Raw genomic sequence first — 19,690 nt, 5'->3', positions numbered from 1 at the left:
TTAAAATTTAGCTTATTAGATACATTTTCCATCTTCACTAGATCACAATCAATAGCCGCAAATATGGGTATATTTGAACTCTTAAAACTCCTATACAGAAGGTATTATTAGTAAGATAAATATTGATAGATAGATTAAGATCGACCACCTCCTTGGATACCATAATTATTTTGCCATTTTTTCTTTTTCAAGAAGTTAAAAGTGTCAAAAAAAAAAAAAGCGAGAGTAATTGGATCACTTTATCAATATCTTAAAACGGAGTGAAGGGGATCAAAATCAAAGCAATTGTGTCAACCACTATAGTACTATACAGGTAAATGCACAGCCATTATCACTATCGTTGTCATCTTCATCTCTGATATCGTTATTGAATTATACAAGTACAGGAAGGAGATGCGGCACATTGCAAAAGCGTCAAACAAACATACAAAGTTTAGAATTATATTATCTACTGGAATTCCAAAACCATTTCTACCTATAATTCATTCTTCATGCACGTCCCTCATGTGCGTGTCTCGACAGACTGCTTCAGCCATTGAATATATATCTCGACTCTGCTCATAATTGTACGTTCGATCTTCCAAGATATTGATGTGAATTTCAAAGGATCCCGGTTACTCCCACTAGTTAAGGAAGACATCTTGGGAGATGAAAGCAGCCCATGCATTCTGCAATCACAGCAAAGTAACGATCCAAATTAAACTTACTCATCAACATTGTTCACAAATTACCATGCTTTCAAATTTCTTGCTGTTTTCCTACTTCGTTTTCCATTCCTCATAAGCCAACCTCGTAAAATGTTTTGTTCATGTGCATGTTTATTGAAGTGCCTAGATTGCATCCAATATTTGCAAGAGACAACAACAACAATTACCTGGAGAATGGAGAACGCCTTCTCTGCAACATATTTTTGTGGGAGTGTTGCTCCTCTTTGTTGAAGCTTGTCTGGGTGAAGACATAGCCTTGCTTTCTGATAAGCTTTCTTCACTTGTGAGCTGTCTGTTAGGCTTGTTAGAGGTATAGCCTGCCAGCCACTATCAGGCCAGAGAATCTGAATCCGCGTCAAACCAAATGGTTATTTATCAACATGAGTTTCATCCCATTTTAGCCATCAAACCAAAAATAAATAAATCAGAAAAAAGAAGATACTCAATGGACGAATGAGAAGAAGAAGAGGATTTCTATCATGTCAAGCATCAAAGATCTTACTTGATGCAGTTTTGAAATCAGGAGCTTTATGTTGGTTTCTTTGCCAGCAGACCACAACCTTATGTATTCATCATATAGCTCTACTTCCATCTATGGTTTAAAAGAAAGTAAAAATATAAAATAAAAGCCAATTTCGTGATCAGCTGTAGAAATTTATTGTAATGTACAGAATCTTTTTCGCAATATCGTGAAGATTTTAGTTTTGGTCCTGGTAATGCAATCCTGATTTTTGTAAGAAGCTTACATCTTTTTCTGACTCTTCTTCTTCTTCAGCTGTCCAATTTCTTTTTCCAGCTTCCTGCAAAAGAGGGGGGTAAAGGAGATGTTAAAATATTGGCATTATCATTACTTACTTCGTCAGTCGTTCCCCATTAATATATATATATATATTATATGCGTTGACTATGCAAACACGGCTGCGAGTCAAAAAACATTACTTTACCTCTGTAGACCGAGTCACTCCATGCCCATCTACAGGTTGATGTGAAAATTCACTTGCAGTAGGCCTTCCTGCATTATATTATGTGAAATATTAGTCATTCATCTTCCCGTTGGATTCCTAAGATTCGTCAAAACAAATAACCACATTACCTTCCATTTCAACAGGCTGCTCATTGTCATGGTGTCTTAAGCTCAAATCTTTCTCAGTACTCTGTGTTTGAGACTTCTCTCTGAACCATGCGATTGTTTCGTCAATAGAAACTGTTTCACTGGTTCCCTCCCTATGGTCACAATTGATCTCTATGACATAAGAGCTCATAACTTCATCGTCTTCTTGTTCGGACAATACATGATCTGGAATCCCGGTTTCAGCCTCGAGGTCCTGATGAAGTGAAGACACAGCTGAGGAAGAGGAGTTGAGCTCTGGATCATCCACAGTAGACACTTTGACACTTCGATATGAATTCGGTTCGATGCTAATGGTTTCTGGAGAAGAGACCCGCCGACTTGGGAATCCATTGTAGAAGCTTTTGAAGTTGTCATGGTATTCATTTTCCATGAATTGGTGCTCGGTGTGGAAAGAACGATTGCGAGGAAAAGCAGGCTTCCCAGCAGCTTGTTTCTTCGCATGTTCTTCGGGCATCATAGTTGATGAGTTCCATCTACATGGAACACTGATTGGCCTGTAGTGATCAAGTTATACAATCTTAGGAAGTTTGGAATCTTTGATTAGTCAGCATTCTTGTAAATGTTGATTATTGGCTTTCTGAGTTATGAAAAAATTCATAATATCAATCGTTCAGTGACAATTTCAGATTAATGGCTTAATTACCAGGACTATCTTAGCCAGTAAGGAGAGTAATCACATGTGATCAGTAGTAAATATTCATAAAATGTTTTATACCAAATTAAAGAATCAAGATATCTTAGAGTTGTTTAGGATTATTTGTAACCCAATTATCCTGCTGCAGCCATAGTTTTCCTCCACTACAAGTGAGAGCATTTAATAAAATTTGAGTATCATCTTCTTCTTTTTTAAAAAGAAATTAATCTCTAAGAGTTTATGTCCAAATTCTAAAGTCAAGAATACAGTAAGAGAGATATTGATTGGATTATACATTCAACATTTGATGCTGGAAACATCAATAAATGCATAAATCCACTCAAAATGAGAGTTGGCTTTAGACCGAATATCAGTTGGAACTAGACCCATTGGATGTGGGACACGTGTCCTATAACGGGATAAGATAGACACGTGTTGTTCACCCAACAGATCTAGTTCTAACAGTAATTGGAGTTAAGCTTGGTCTCTCAATATGTTTCTCTTTCTCCATTCTAAATTTTAGAGTCCAGACATGAATATTAGAACATCCAAAATTAACTAAAAACATTTATCTATATTTTTCGAAGAAGATATATATTTATGAGAAAATTAAAGGGATTTAGATTCCAATTTCCCTTACCAACAAAATAGAAATTTAAAAATAAAAATGGGGATTATTTATGTATTTTACTTCCTTTTCTATATCAGATCTAATTATCATCTTTATATATGAGTTTTAATTTAATCCATCCTTTTCTAGACTTTTTCGATGCTACCAGAATAAACGTACGACATAACGGTCTATCACCCCCTGCTTTCTCTCCCGCAATTATCGGAGGTTCGGAGACTAACGACATCGTACTTTCATGCCTTAATTCTAACAATACCCTTACCAGACATTAAAAACGTAAAGCGTAAACCGAGTTTTTAACTTTTGTATGGCAAACGAGAGGGACATAAACGTCAAGTTTTGAGTATCCAATGCAGAAAAGGAGTTGGGAGTCATTCACAGTACTGGAGCACATTTCAGTTACGCTACCTGAGCTTTGAAGCGAAAGAGGACAATGCCACGTCATCTCCGATCACCGGCCGAAGAGGGCTCAACTCTTCCGAGCTTAGAACCGACGAGGAGTTCGACTTCGACTTCGACTTTGCATTCGAATTCGGTCTGGAGCGCTCCCTCGACCTTCTAAGATGATCATCATGATCCGATCCAAATATATCTCCGAAGAACCCCTCACTCCTAGCCGGAATCCTGAAAGCCGGAAGACTCCGTCCGCCCTTCCTCGCTGGAGTCATAGACTCCCTCTGCCGGAAAACCTCCTCGTAGAAATTGGCGGAGCCAGGCTTCACGTAGTCGGCGGCGAATTTTCGCAGAAGAACACTCCGCGGCGGTCCGCCATAGACGTCGGCGAAGTCTTCAGGGTCCAGTGTATCTTCGTTGCCGAAAACGGATCTTCCGGAGGATGTGTCCTCCATGGAACGGCGTCGAGGGAGGGCCGGCATTCCCATGCGCATTCGCCAGGAGTCGTCCATAATATTTAAACAGTCCGGCACCGGAGACCGGTTGAAGTATATACAGAGACCTGATCAATATACAGTACTGAAAGAAGGACGCTCTACGTGCATTTATAATATGGAGAGAGACTCGGGACAAAAGGAGCTTTGTGGAAAAGTCAGCAACTTTTTCTTTTCTTCTCTTTAAACAAAGGATTTGTGTGTGCAGTACTGTGTGGACCGTGGTGGCTAAAGAGGAACCCTAGACATGGAAACATCAAACAAAGGCGATGATGAATGAAATCTTGATGATGTTTTCCAATATCCTAACAGTAATTACCACACGCTTGCTTACCTGGAAAAATAAAAAATAAAACATGTTTTCGGTTCAATCATGGTTTTTCTGTCCCCACAAACACAACCTTTTCTGCCCTTTTCTTTTTCTTGGGTTGCTTTTATTTTTCGTTAAGAGTGAGTTTAATAGTGTTGTTTATGTATTAACCACAGGATGTTGCGAAAAATGATGACAATAAAGCAAACTTAAATAACAAATAATCAAACAATCAATCACACGACACAAATTTACATAATGTATTTATGTTCACAAAATTGTAAAAGATTTTATTATATTGATCGGTGAATCACAATATACACTTTCGAGACAATTTTTCAATATTCAAAACTATCATACTGCACAAAATAAGCATATTTATAGGTTTACGCGGTGGAAACCTTAATTTTTACTTTTTTGCTATATTCGTTTGAGCATCGAGCCAAGTGAACTCTCTATCTAGGCTTCACTTGAGCTCACTGTTAAGTGAGACGTGATCAAATTTTTTGTCTGATCTCCATTCAAGCTAAAAGTCAAGTGAACATCGAGCAAACTTTCTATCTTAACGCTTATTGACTAAAAAATAATGCCAAAAATAGCCTCATTGAAAATCTACCAAAAAATTATAATGAATCATTATTAAATTAGATCATCAAATCAGGCCGTCACAATAATAGATTGAGCTCCACAAATCCAACGCGGGATTTATTGTAATAAATATCAGTAGTAGTTATTCTAAATATTTATACATATGATCACTCAGATTGACTTTATAGATATGTCGTCGTTATATGTGCATCGATCGTGTAGTCGTTACCTGCTTATTGATCACATACCTAATACATCACTGATAATAAAAAAGTTGAGATATTTTAATTTTTTTATAATCATAAGTACGAGTCATATTACGAGTGGTGTATTTATAGAGCGACTCTATTGAGTTATTTTATCAGTATAAGTAGATTAATAGAATATCTTTTAATACTTGTTACAGCTGCTGCATTAATTTGAAAATAGAAGAAAATTAAATAAGTTGGAATTTTAGTGAATTAGCTGTAACTGATAAAGGCGCGAAGAAAAAGAGGGAGGGTGAGGGAAAGGATGGTTGATACCGGAAGAGGGGACAATGCATGCCCTCAAAAGCTCTCCACTTTCCAACCAGAGAGAGAGAGAGAGAGAGAGAGAGAGAGAGATAATCATCAATATTCCTGCAATCAAAGAATATTGCCATTAATCTGATCAGCAGTGGCATAAGGTAATTATTATTAGATAAGGGTTAGGTGCCGCAAAATTTTTAAAGCAAAAGAGATGAAGATAATGTGATGTGATGCAAATGATCAGAGATTCCATTAACAATGACAATTTAATTAATATTTGGAGATAAATGTTTAATAGGAAAAGGAATTTCTAATCTCATCTTAGATCAACCTACTTACTCAACCACAAATTAAAATGCATGTTGGCCCGTCTGCTTCTCTTTCGGGAATGGGGTGGCCAGTCCAGACTCAGACCATGCATTACCCGATCCACCACACACACATATAATACTGTTTATTTAATAATAAGATAAATAATTTTTATAATTGTAAAATACGTAAATATTGTACAATCTCTTTAAAAAAAATAAATAAATATATGATCATATAAAAAATTAATTTTTTAAATAATAAATTTTACTAATTTTAAAAATAATTATGTAATATTTACACACCCTACAAAAATACGTAAGGTTAATAGTTAGATCTCAACAGCAAGTATTGTGAATTCACTTCACCTAAAAAATTAAAATAAATAAATAAATAAAACACTTCACTTTAACAATATAACTAGACTGAAAAAGTCAAGTCAGTATTTTCAATCAACGCACATATTTATTCTTTTTTCTTACTTTTTAATTTAAAAGCAGAACTTTATAATAATTTTTTGTCCTTGTATTAGATAAATAGCACAGAAAATGTCATGTCAGTCAATCGTTTCGTCACATCTTCAATTTTCTGGACTTTATAGAAAAAAAAAATATGAAATTTTGAATAATTGACAGATGTGATATGTACCTCATTGGTGAATGAACCAAATATTAGAGTAAGAGCATTCACGTCCCATTTCCTATAAAATTTTCTATAATTTAATTAAAAAGTATATTTTTTTAAATTTTTTTCTAAATTTTACTTATCTTTCAAAAACCTCCTACATCTCATTCCCTATATTTTCTCTATTCTATTAAAATAACATTTCTTTATTATTTATTTATTACATTTTTCTCTCACCTCCTTTTAAAAACTTAACTACAAATATTTTTATCAATATAAAAATAGTTTGGGGACAAACAGTATTTGGGGACCTACTGTAGCAACCCCATCCCTAAACCCCAAAATGGGGAATGGGATAGGGGGTGGTTTGGGATGAAATTCTTAAATATTTCTTCAAATTATAGAAAATTTGATATTTAGGGAACCGGATGGGGATGCTCTAATAGTCCATTATTTAATCTGATGATGTTTTGATCTTCATCCAGCTTCTTAATTAAACATGTATAATGGTAATTAAAAAGAGAAACCCAATCTCTAACATCTGATGATGATCTCCTGAAAAAGAAAGGGACAGATACCATCAAAACAATCTTGATTTGCAGAATCATATACAAATATTTGGTGAACATGAGTACTTGAGGAAACCGAGCTTGCTCAATCTGATCCAATGTTATATACTTCATGGTAACCATCCTTGAAACTTGGGCTAAAGAGTCCTAGCGCTAGTACTGATCTCTCGACACACACAAATTATGGTCACGTATATATTGGCATCAACGTACGTACAACATGAGATGAATCAGATGATTGTTCATGTTACAAATTCTAAATTTGAACTTTGACATATAAGATATTGATCATATATAGCACTCATAGCTAGTAAAGCTATCGGTGATGATTCCTTATGATTTATTTATGAACGTCGAACAATTTAATTTGAACTAGTTCTCTTGGGGTTGGAGGCACTTATTACACCTTGATCAAGAGCTTCCATTCATGTCTATTTCAGAGAAGTGCTAGATCTACCAAAAAAATCGCTTTATAGACTAAGCATTTCTCACATTTTTAATTAAAACTCGTTTTTGCTTTAGGTTTTTTGTTGTTTGCTCTTTGACTTATGCAGCCTTCTCTTGTTTTCAAGGTTGACAAGAACTAAAGGACGTCTCACATCAAAAGTAGGCAAGGCTGCATGACGAGTTCTGAGTATCTTAATGCTAACTTAATTAAGTAGTTAAGAAAATCATAAGTAATTTAGACACGGGACACATCAAGGACTCAATTAATGGACGTTTCCTGGAAATCATAGAGGAAATGAAATTACTAACGGATCACAGTTATACAGAGATTCTCTTGGTATTTCTATAATTTATAAATAAAACCAGTGACAATAACAAGCAACAACAGTAGAATCATTGGCAGTTAATGGGTCGGCCATGAAGCAGACAAGCAAGAAGTTCCGATATGGTGACCTTCCCAACTTGGAAATCATCTTTTTTATCTCTTCAATCCAAAAGCAAAAGAAGGTTTTAAGCCCCACCATTTTTTATCATACAATTGCTCCTCTACCTTTTCATATCTCTATCTTTTTCATCTTGTCAGAATTTGTTTCTTCCTTTCACCATAAGATGCCCTGAATTAGTTGCAAACAACATGACAAATGCTTCATGGCTTCTTATGGTGAAAGGAACAAACACAACTACTTGAACTATAAAGCATGGCAATACTTTGGTGAGAAGAATATACATTGTACAATGTCAAATCTCAATGAATATCCTTGCAACTTGGGGAACCTAGTGGTAACCAGCTCTAATGCTGTCCCATGAACCTTAAAGTCATGCATGGTACAAGGTTATCTATCTTTGTGGTCTCGATTCAACTTTGAAATAATATCTGCATCAACTTCAATTACTAAATTTTTGAGCCTCAGATCCAATCTAGCAGGTCCCTCCCCCTACAGTCCAAATCCTCAAAATCCTGAGAATTCTGTCAAAAAGCTGTCAATGTATATAAGACCACGTCAGTTTAGGCCGTCCCTAAAGAACCAGCGACCGCCACTTGGTACTAGGCCAGACCACATAAAAGTATTGTTCTTCCTCTTTTAATGAGGATCCACATCTTGAAAGTTAATTTAAAAAACACCTATGAGGATATACATTCCACCTGTAAAGATTGGACTGGCACTTAGGTCGGAGGTGGACAATAATGGAGGATGGTCGAATAAAGTTGCCACATGAATCCACAAGAAGGACACCCCAAAAGTGGTAGGGAGGGGACAGATCCTCCACAAGTGAAGGGCACCCCCAGCTTTACTGTGCAACGTCCATAATAAGATTACCTCAGATAAAAGAAGACAGTCAATACACGTACGTGTAAACCTAAGTAACATCTCAACCTTGTACTTGTTCTCGACTTTCAATGCGAGCTGAGCATGCAGTATAGATCAATGGGTTTTCCTCCTAATCATTCTTATACACCACATTTTTTTTAATTTTTTTGGTTTTATTATTACTAAATTGATTGAATTATTCTACTCATCATCCATATACTACACATTTGGTAAAAGAAAAAAAATTAAAAAATTATGTGTGTTTTGTGAGGTGCGGAAATGATGAATAGAATTTTTCTAGATGAATTAAAAGAGGTTACAAGCATGCAAAGACAAATTAAAGAGCACAAAGGAAACGGGAGACACATAATTATACACAATCTTCTAGGAAACCTTCCACTATCAGTGAGGATGATGTTGCAATTGAGTTGTTTGCAACATCCTCGATCAGTAGCCAACTGAGATTGCCGCAAAGGGCAAACTTCGTAACATTTTCTGAGTGTCCTTTACTCTTAACAATTTGACTCATCTGATCAAAATGAGCAGATCGCATTTCTAATGTTTGCAAAGAATTTCACACATTCATAGATAAGCAAAGAGCCTTTCCCCTATGTTGGAGCCTTGGATCGATGGGCCATGCGATGAGTCATACTTAATAAGATGAAGCTGCAGCTTTCCCACGCATAATCTAATGTTTTCAGATCCTCCTCCCCTTCATAAGATGTTTGGAGGTAACATCTTTGCACTTCGTGTGATGGACTTCAATTGGATGGGAAAAAGAAAGGAAACAAAAAAAAAAATTTCGATAGGTAATCAAGAATTTTTATTCATAAGAAAAAGAAAGTATAGTCCAAGTACACAGAATGTATATATGAGAATTACCTAACTACAGTTTACAACAGAAAGTAAAAAATCATGGACATATAGCATTTAGTCCATCAAAATCAATGACCCCTGCCCATAAGAACAAGGAAAAAGAGAACTTTAAGCACATCTATTGTCTTATCGCAATATTCGAAACTTCTATCATTTCTAGATTGCTGCCACTTGTGGAGTTGAAGGCCTCTCTAGCTTGATAGAAAATCCACCAGCGACAAGGCATGGCCTATGAAAATCAAATTCCCGCGGGAAAAAAAAAAAAAAATCCCACATGGTCCTAGCCACCTCACAATGTTAAAGCAGATGATTTACTGATTTCTCATTCTTCTTACACATGCAACACCAGTCCAATACTATTACAGGACGTTTCATCATATTTTCTGTAGTAAGAATCTTATCAAAGGAGGCTGTCCAAACAAAAAAAAAAAAAACTGCTTTTAAAGGAGCTTTCGTCTTCCATATATTCCTCCATATAAGAGTGGTCATGCCCTAGCTAGTTAGAACTTGTTAGAACGATCTAACTGTTGAATCTACCTTTCTTGGAGGGACTCTCCAATCCACATTCCAATGAGGGGAGCCACAAGAGAAGACCAAGGCCTCATTTAGATGTTGAGATGAAATGAAAAATTTATGAATAGTACTGAAATGGCTTGAATTAAGATATTTTATGAGGTTTTGGGAAAGGAAAGTGAAAAAGTTGAATAAAAATATTATAAAGTTAAAATATTGTTATAATATAATTGTTGTTTTGGAATTTGAAAAAGTTGAATTATTTTTTGTGTTTTATTTGAAAGTTTAGAAAAGTTGTAATGATTCAATAATGATTAGATAAAAAAGTTTAAAATTTGAAATTGAAAAGTGTTTGTGTTTGAGTGATGTTTGGATGTTGAGATTTTTTCATCTTAGATCCTAACATGTCTTTGAGACTTTCTTCATCGCATTATTTGTCATGTCAAAACTTGACTTGAGAATTGTCACCTACTTCAATTAGTGCATATCTTAGGAAAATCTCTCATAATTTTCTAATGTTTTTCCACAAACCCACCCCCTGTGGACTGTGTACCTCATTTGAGTATCATCCCCCACCCCCCCCCCCCCCAAAAAAGGGCGCCCGCTTGCTTCTTTCTTGTTGACACCGCCACAACCATGTAGCCAAAAGAGCTTGGTTGAAATCACAAGTTACCAACCCACCCCTAGATATTGGCGTGCAAACAATTGACCAGTTCACTAGATAAAATTTAAACTCGTCCTCCATCCCACTCCACAAGAAATCTCGTTGTAGCTTCTCAATATGGTTGGAAATAAAAATATAATACTTGAAGATACTAAAAATCTACTCGAGGAAATTCAATAATTCCTTATAAGTGTAAAGACAGATGGAGAACAATCCTTAAAGCTATGAGAAAAGGTTGATTAGATATCGAAATGGCAAAATACACTGTTTTAAACATGGCACTCAACTATATCAGAGTCCATGTCAAAGTATTAGCTAGAATCTGTTTATTGTACTGGGCAGGACACATCAGCAAACTGGAACAAAAGACTTGATCGAGTACCATATGTGAGAAGGTTAATAATTAGTAGGATACAAGCCAACATGCTTTAAGGGGAAAATCACAGCAAATGTAAAGAGGGCAAAATCAAAGTTAAAATGTTTTAAGCAAACATGAACAAAGAATTTTTGTTGACAAGCCAGGAATCATTACAAAATTAAGACGATTTATGATGCTTTACGCACTCCTAATGTAGTCAATTTGCCAGACCTGAAGAGTTATTACCCACTGTTTTTTTATGCAAGTACAACCCACTCACCAACAAATTAAAAAAATATATGGTTATTACCCTACTGAAAGTAGACTACCACCATCTCCCTTTCTCCAAAAGCATTGCATGTTAGGCTCCTCCTAATTTCCCCATTTTAACTTCAAATACTCCTAATCAAGTTTCGCTTAACTAAAAAAATAAAAACAAAAAGAACAATGACTGCTACTCGTTAGTATTGCTGTAAGTTGTAACTGGCCTTACCAGCTTAGCCTATTGAAGAGAACAAAAAATGCCACAATAAACCTGTATGCAAATTGTGCAAGGGCATGATCCACAACAGCAGCAGAAAATTCTGTTTTTAGTGTGTCATTACCTATGTATTCTATGTGCTCTATAAGATGTTTAACTCAGTTCTTCTTATTGTATTCTTCAGTAAATAAGGTCCTACAATCAATTGATGGACCTATATATAATTCTTGAAAATAATACTGGATTGTGTGCAACCATATAAGGCTTTTAAAAATTTCATTGAATTGACAGCCAAAATTAAGAGTATGGGACAAAATCAATATTCTTAAAAATCTTCACTAACCAGTTTAAATATCATTTTCCTACCAAATTTACTTTATAAAAAAATATCATTTTTCGGCCAAGGCCAAACTATAAATAAATAAACACTCATAGACACGTGGGCAATTTAGTAAGAGGAAATAAGAACACACGTCTGTAGTCACATTACTAAGAGGAAGATGTACAGTTAATTTTCAAGGACAACAAAAAGAGACCAATCATGACTGATGAATACATCCATTAGTCATCAAATCTAAGAATAATTCAAGTAAATTTTTATGGTAGGAGACATGAGGACCATCTATATAATTGAAAGTGTAAAACAAATGTAAGAGATCCTAAATTAATCCAATAGATTTATCTCAAAAATCAAAATTTAAATATTAACATTCAGACTGGTGAGTGGTGAACTAGTACAAGTTTTAGTTGTCTGAAGCTCTTGGGAGTAACAACTGACCACACAATTATAAAATTTCTTGCTATGAAAAAAGAGACCAAATCTGGGACTTGGAATGATATATCCAATTGAGTGACTTGATTAAATTAATCACTTGATGATGGAAGAAGAGGCTTACCATGATAAAGCACTTGATGATAGCAACAAGTAATTATGATGAAAAGGTCAGATCTATAGTACCACTAGCTTCCCAGATGCTCTCGACACTCAGATACAATGTGCCCACGCTCAACAAAACGCATCATAAGCCTATCTGCCTCCTCTGTTTTTCCTTCTAACATCAGTCCTTTTGTCACCTTCTCACACAACTTCAAGTCAGGAATCAGATTCCGGTTGAACATACGAAAGGCCACTTTATATGCCGACAAAGGAATTCCTTTGTTCAAATATGCCTCCATAAGTATGTGACATGTTTTAGCATCAATTTTTGAAGCTGTTCTCAATACCTTACCCAAGAGTTTATCAGCCTCCTCAAGATTTCCAAAACTACAAAGCTTTTCAATAACTTGATTATATACTGTTCTAAATGAGTGTCTTAAAAGCATTTTCTCTAATAATTTCAACAAATCTTCCACCCTACCCATCTGACAATAGCGATGGATAACCGCCCTGTATGTAACAGGAGTAGGATCCAAACCCTTCTTCAACATCTTCATTGTGAGTTCGGTTGCTTCTTCCATTCTACCTTTCTTTCCTAATGCATCAATCAATGTAGTAAACGTGACTGCATCAGGGTGTTTGTTGCTCAGATACATATCATCAAGCAATGAGAGAGCAGCATCCAAATCATTCTTCTGACAAAAACCATGAATTAAAGTGGTAAAGTTTACCACATTGACAGCACATCCCTTGTTCAGACACTCCTCCATGAACTTTTTAGCCTCATGCATTTTTCCCTCTTGGCAGAGAGGCTGAATTAGCAAGTTAATATCAACTGGGGTTGGAAGAAACCCCTTTCTAATCATCTCCCTGGCCAAATCACAGGCCTCAGATAATTTCCCTTCCCTACGTAGCCCGTGCATCACAACACCATAAGTGATGAAACTTGGGGTCCACCACTCTTCCTCACTCATGTTCATCATCTCTCTAGCTTCTGATGACTTTCCATGCCGACAAAGCCCATGTAACAAGGCTGTATATGATACAGTGTTCGGTTTGCAACCATTTTTGTACATCTGCCGAAGCATCTTTTTAGCTTGATCCACCTTTCCTAAGAGACAATACCCGTTAAGAACAGCAGTGTAAGTCACAACATCAGGAGTGCAACCCTTCTTGAACATTTCATTTACTAATTCTTTTGCAATGTCAGTCCTCCCGACCTTACAGAGTGAGTCAACTATTGCGCTATACCCTACTTTATCAACACAAAAGCCCCTCTCTTCTGCTTCCCTTAAGAATTCCAAAGCCTCATTCCCATGACCATGCTTGGAGAACATATGAATAATGGTATTGTAGGTAACCTGGTCTGGAATCAATTTACTGTCCTTTACCATCTTTTCCACCAATTCCCTCACTTCTTTAATCCTTCTCTCCTTACAGAGAAAACTCATCACTGTGTAGTAGCTAACTTTATCTGGACAGCATCCCTTTAGCGGCATTTCAGCAATCAGCTCAATGGCATCATCAATGCGATGCACATCACAATACCCCTTGATCAAGCAGTTATAAGTGACAACATTAGGTGTAATTTCAACAAGTTGCATCCTAGCCAAGAACCTCAATGCCTTTTCCAGTTTATTCCCCTTCACCAAAACATAGATTGCAGTGTTACATATTGACAAATTAGGTTCAACTCCTGCTTTTTGCATCAATGTTAACACCCGCATTGCATTCCTCAATTTACCTGCCCTACTATACGACACCATCAAATAACCAAAAGCTTCAGGCAGGCGCTCAATACTCCTGCGTGCCATGAGCCGAAGAACACGTCTAGCACCCTGACACAATTTTGTCTTACTAAGGACCTCAAGCATCGTATAGTACACAATCGGGTCATGTCTGTACCGCCACTGTCGATCAGCCCAATAGAAGAAATTCAAAGCAACCCGTTCGTCCGCCTGGGAGCGCAAAACAGCACAAACTTGCCTAGGCTTAAGGCTTCTGAGTAAGTGCCTCAATTCCCCCTCAAGCTTTGGGTTCCAAGCCGACCTAAGTTGAATTAACCTACAAATTTCTCTCACCAAAGGGTGTCTAAGTTCATCCTCGACCGCCTCATCTCTTCTTACGACTTCTCTTTGTTCACGATTCCTATTAAACGAATTCAAAACCATAAAATCATCATCATCATCATCTTCATCATTACCATCCTCCCCTTCTTCTTCTTCGTCCTCATCGTCCTCAAGCTCTTCAACCTCATCAAAATCATTAAAGTTACAGTCTTGCTGATTCCAAGAAGGCCCGGAACCCAATTGCCTAAATCTGCCACGCCCAACACTACTATCATCAATGTCACCTTTTCCCCCACGTTGCCCTCTACTACTAGTGCTTGAATGAGAACTAATGACAGAACTTCTTGAAGAAAGAGAAGAATAATATGCCCTAAATCCAATGAAATAGCAGTTTATAAAGAGATAGTTTCTGGATCTAGAGGTAACCTTCTGCCCAATGAATTCTTCCTTAGGGCCACAATCACATGCATGAAACTCTAAGAAATCGATGAAGTTTTGAGGTTTGGCGAAAGGCTTTCGAATTCTGGAGTAGGAATTGAAGTTATATAACATCTCAGTACTCTAAAAGAAAATGGAAAAGAAATTTAGAATTAGTAATCTGAAACAACATGTAAGATTTGAGCAAGCAGCTTTGCCTTGGAGCTTCGTAGAATGCTGGTTCCCACTACAGATCATATACTCAAATTGTGAAGTGAGAGCGGCCTCTTCTTGTGTTTTTAGTTTTCCGGTTTTATATATTTTTCGAAAAAAAAAACAAATGAAAACGAAAATGTTATTCTTTCGATTATATTATAAAAAAATTGTAATGCTAAACACTATATGGTCATCTCACTTTTTTTTCATAATGTAAAATTTATCATATTTATTATTATTAAATAATAAAAAATTATTTAATAAAATATCATCTAATAGTGATGTCACATTTTATATTGTGAGACGATGGTACGGTGTATCTAATCTCATCCAAATTAAAAAAATTTAGATTTATTGCCTAAGTTGCCTTCCTCTCACCCACAGTTGATAAGGTCATTCCAATGAACTCTTTAACTATGTACCTTAAACAAAATTTAGAATCTCTCTACTCTTAGACTCGTGTGGAGTTTACAAGCAACTTGAAATTGTGGAAGTGTTGTTAAGATCCTTTAGTTTAGATGGCATAAAGCGTGATCTCTAAATGAGAGAATAGGTTTGAACTTTCTATTCCTCTAAAATAAAAATTGAGTGAGTTTCACATGCTTTCACAAAACAGCACGTGAACCTAAATAAATTATGAACACTCTCATTTACAATATGGACTACAAAGATATCCGTAAGGGGACAAAAATACCTAATCCATAGTTATCACTAAGGACACTAAAGGGAGTAGGAGACAAGAAGCGATAATGGGAGCAGGCAAGTGGCAGAAAGGGTAAGAGGAAGATAGGGGAAATGGGAAAGGGAATGTTAGTCAAGGAGCCAAGGGGTCAAGGAGTTAGGAGGTAATGTAGGGGTTGGATGCATGGGGTCAGTGGGTAGGATGGGCTGTTAGGGGAGTGCAGAGTGCATGGGGTTGGCAGGAAAAATGACGGGAAGTGGACAGAGCTCTCACCTTAAAAGGGGCTAGTTTTTCTTCCTCAACAGGGACTTCATCTTCTTCATCTCCTCCTAAAATCTCCAGACAGATAGCTCCGACACAAACGTTCTTCTCTAGTAAATGTATCCGAAGCCGTCATTATACATTGAGGAAGAGGGACTATGAGAGACTGTAAATAAAAAAAATTATAATGAATTCCTCCTCCTCAAAGGCTCGTGGACTTAGGCATTATGCTGAACCACATAAATATGTGTGTCCATCTCTCTTATTTTCTTTGCATTTATTTTCCTTTCGCTGTCAAGAATGTACGCACTATCACTATATGTGCCGCCCCGAACCACCGTCGGGGGCACAAGCCATGTTGTTCGAGACCCGTATCACCTCAGTGGGTCGGGAATGACTCTTTCTCCCCTTTCGACCTGTTGTGCGATTTTTACAGCATCAATAGTGATGTCATCTGTGAGATTTGATTTTTCCTTTCTGTCAGAAGTGAGAGAATGATGATTTCTCAACACACTGAATAATACCCAACGATTCTTAATTCTTTCAACTTTTACATTTATGATAAATGTGCAAGCAATGGGTGAGGAAGGATTAAATTTTTTTTCCCGCCAAGATGACAGACCGAACACCTTGCCACTACACTTGTCTCACTCTAACTGGTACTGTATGACAAACATGATTTACGCATGAGGCCCTCCGTTCGAACACACAGAGCCACTACACTTCCCCCTGCTTGGAACTATGCACTTGCTCAATAGTGCACGTACTAAGCATACATGGTACGTACGGTGCCAAGCATACATGGCACGTACGGTGCCATGCATAGTGTGTAACATAGTGTGTAACATGAGGCCATCTGTTGGAACACACAGAGGCCTCACAGGGGCAAGCAGCGAGGCCTAGTGATCTGCCAGTTTTTGCCCAGTGCCAAGTGGCCTCCACAAGGTGGGCATCACCCAATGGTTGGACCGTGCACTGCAGCGCATAGCAGCGTGTGCCAAGTTAGGCTAGGGCACTAAGTCTTGGCTGGGGGAGGGGGTGGGTTGTGTCGTCAATCACCATGCAAATTGCTGGCGCAATCTATCCCCTTTGAAACCGTTTGGGCAGCCTAGCCACAACGGAGGCCTTTCCGCTCCGCCACGAGCACGAAAAGGCAAGAGGACGAAACCCTTTCAACCCAATCACATTGCAGCTCGATGGGGGTGCCAGCGATCGTCATGTAAACTGCTGGCGCAGTCTGTCCCCTCCAAGACCATCTGCGGTAGCCTAGCCACAGCGAAGGCCTCTCCGAGCAGCCACGAGCACAAGGCTGAAGCCCCTTCGCCCTAGTCACGTCCTGGCTCGGTAGGGGTGCCGACGGGCATCAAGTAACCCACCCGACTCAGCCACACTTTTGCAAGACTCGAAACGGTGGTGCCCCTCGGCTCGGCCACCCACCACGGGCTCGAGAAGCTTTGTTCGAAGAACAGTGCTCGAGAAGGACTCCCATACTCGGGACTCGGAAGCAGGTCTCATGCAGCACGACAGCCCACCGCTTTTCAGCACCTTATCCACTCAGAACCCACCTCCTCAACCCAGGGATTACTTCGCTCCGAAAGCATGGCTCGAGACAGGCCACTAACAACCCAAGAAAACCCTGCTCGAACTAACCACTCAAGGCACGGGACTCAGCTTGTAGATATGCGTGGGCTCGAACAGACCCCCCCCCCAAATGATGCACTTGCACACAGGACTCAACTAGCAGTCATGCACGGGCCAGGACAGACCCCCCATGGCATGGGACTCAACTAGTTGCACTTGGGCTCTGACCAACCACGATGCACTTGCATGCGACTTGGACTCGGACTAGGGGCACTACGCAGGGCTCAAAACTCTACACGACCTACACAAGACACAGGCTAACGGCACTGCATGAGCTTGGACTAGCCACTTGTGCACTTGCAAGCGACTCGGTTCGGACTAGTGGGGCAGAAATGGCATGTTTTCCAAATGTTCCAAAAAAGAAAAGGGGAAATAGGAAGGGGCCACTCAAATCAAACCAGTCACTTACAGCTCTCGGGCAAGATTCAGGCTCCCCCAGCTGGCTCACCAAACTCTCAGCAGGCCCATCCGGGCTCTCCCAAAGGGCTCATTCGGGCTCTCCCAATGAGTCCACCTGGACTCTTCCAACAGGCAAGCATGGACTCCCCCCAACCGGCAACAACTCCTAGTTTATCTCTCTCAAAACTTATATGAATTTTGTTTCTACCAACAAAGTTCCTTCTTGTGACTCAGAACGGCAAACGTCGGCAATATGTGCTTATTCCGACAATGCTAGGGTGACCCAACGGGACCCTATTGAAACAAATTGCCAGGCACTGGCACGCATACTGACATGCCCAACCTCCGTCACCACTGAAATCGGGCGGCACACAAAACTCAACAAACACACCTTTGACCTACACTTCACCTATTAAGGACAAGCATCTCTGTCATACGAAATCAGGTTCCTAGACTCGTTATGGGGTAAGGCCAAGTTTCGGAAACTTGCCAACCTCCTGTCCAACAAAACCGAGTCCCTAAACTCGCTGGAAAGTTGAGTCCTTAAACCTGCTGTGAGATAAGGCCAAGTCTATGAGACTCGCCGACCCCCCGTCTAACAAAGCCAAGTCTCTAGACTTGCCACGAAGTTGGCTCCGTAGACCCGCTGCGGGGTAAGGTCGAGTCTCTGAGACTCGCCAACCCCTTATCCAACAAAACTGAGTTCTTAGACTCACCACGAAGTTGGGTCCCTAAACCAGCTGTGAGGTAAGACCAAGTCTCCGAGACTCGTCGACCCCCCGTTCCACAAAGCCGAGTCTCTAGACTCACCACGAAGTCGGGTCCTAGACACATATCCCAGACAATGATTTTTGTTACATGTTTTAAAGATTCTCAAGGTCTTCTTTTTGTTACATCGTGGGGGTACTGTAAGAGGACAAAAATATCCAGCACATAGTTGGGCCCAGTCCACCAAGCCATCACTAAGCACAATAGGGGAAATGAGTAGAAGATAAGAAGTGAAAATGGGAGCAGGCAAGTGGCAGAAGGGGTAAGAGGAAGACAGGTAAAATGGGAAAGGGAAGGTGAGTCTGGGAGCCAGGGGGTCAGGGAGTCAGGAGGTAATGAGGTGGCTGGACGCATGGGGTCAGGGGGTAGGGTGGGCTGTTAGGGGAGTGCAGAGGGCATGAGGCTGGCAGGAAAAGTGATGGGATATGGATAGAACTCTCACCTTAAAAGGGGTTGGTTCTTCTTCCTCAGCAGAGACTTCATCTTCTTCATCTCCTCCTTCGATGTCCAAATAAAGGGCATCGGTGCAGGCGCTCTTCTCCAGTAAATGTATCTGAAACCATCATTATACAGTAAGGAATCGGTAACTATGAGAGATTATAAATAAGAATATTATAGTAGATTCTTCATCCTTAAAGGCCTGTGTAATGAATGTAGGTATTATGTCAAACTACATAAATATGTGTGCCCATCTCTCTTATTTTCTTTATATTTATTTCCTTTTCATTGTAATGAATGTACACGCCGTCATTATATGCGAAGCATCAGACTACCGCCGAGGGCACCAAGCCACACCGTTTGAGGCTTGTAT

General features: G+C 38.8%; 2 protein-coding genes across 3 annotated transcripts; both read right to left on the bottom strand.

Annotated features, from left to right (window-relative positions):
- Positions 1–285: 285 nt before the first annotated feature.
- On the bottom strand, positions 286–4,269 carry LOC122277785. The gene is made up of 7 exons (XM_043087926.1): positions 3,513–4,269; positions 1,801–2,333; positions 1,652–1,719; positions 1,454–1,507; positions 1,210–1,299; positions 875–1,051; positions 286–668 (listed from the first exon to the last, which is right to left on the bottom strand). Exons 1-7 carry the CDS (start codon positions 4,007–4,009, stop codon positions 624–626), a joined length of 1,464 nt encoding a protein of 487 aa, XP_042943860.1. The 5' UTR covers positions 4,010–4,269; the 3' UTR covers positions 286–623.
- Positions 4,270–6,867: 2,598 nt separating this feature from the next.
- On the bottom strand, positions 6,868–15,209 carry LOC122276644 (pentatricopeptide repeat-containing protein At1g62914, mitochondrial). 2 transcript variants are annotated; one of them, XM_043086519.1, is made up of 2 exons: positions 12,446–15,209; positions 6,868–6,886 (listed from the first exon to the last, which is right to left on the bottom strand). In XM_043086519.1, exon 1 carries the CDS (start codon positions 15,045–15,047, stop codon positions 12,510–12,512), a length of 2,538 nt encoding a protein of 845 aa, XP_042942453.1. In that variant the 5' UTR covers positions 15,048–15,209; the 3' UTR covers positions 6,868–6,886; positions 12,446–12,509. The 2 variants fall into 2 exon arrangements, with proteins under 2 accessions (XP_042942453.1, XP_042942452.1); XM_043086518.1 differs by lacking the exon at positions 6,868–6,886 and adding an exon at positions 8,938–9,416.
- Between the last annotated feature and the right edge of the window lie 4,481 nt (positions 15,210–19,690).

The sequence above is a fragment of the Carya illinoinensis genome, chromosome 9 (genome assembly GCF_018687715.1).
Source record: "Carya illinoinensis cultivar Pawnee chromosome 9, C.illinoinensisPawnee_v1, whole genome shotgun sequence".
In the NCBI taxonomy this organism is placed as follows: Eukaryota; Viridiplantae; Streptophyta; class Magnoliopsida; order Fagales; family Juglandaceae; genus Carya; species Carya illinoinensis.
This window is presented reverse-complemented; position numbering and strand designations above follow the sequence as displayed.

Bases quoted from the DNA above. Each gene is read 5' to 3' on its own strand.
- LOC122277785 (XM_043087926.1), bottom strand. From the start codon at position 4,009: ATGGACGACTCCTGGCGAATGCGCATGGGAATGCCGGCCCTCCCTCGA. The intron at 1,720-1,800 runs GTAATGTGGTTA...AATATAATGCAG, and splicing joins GCAGCCTGTTGAAATGGAAG to GAAGGCCTACTGCAAGTGAA. The intron at 1,300-1,453 runs GTAAGCTTCTTA...TTTAAACCATAG, and splicing joins AAGAAGAGTCAGAAAAAGAT to ATGGAAGTAGAGCTATATGA.
- LOC122276644 (XM_043086519.1), bottom strand. From the start codon at position 15,047: ATGTTATATAACTTCAATTCCTACTCCAGAATTCGAAAGCCTTTCGCC.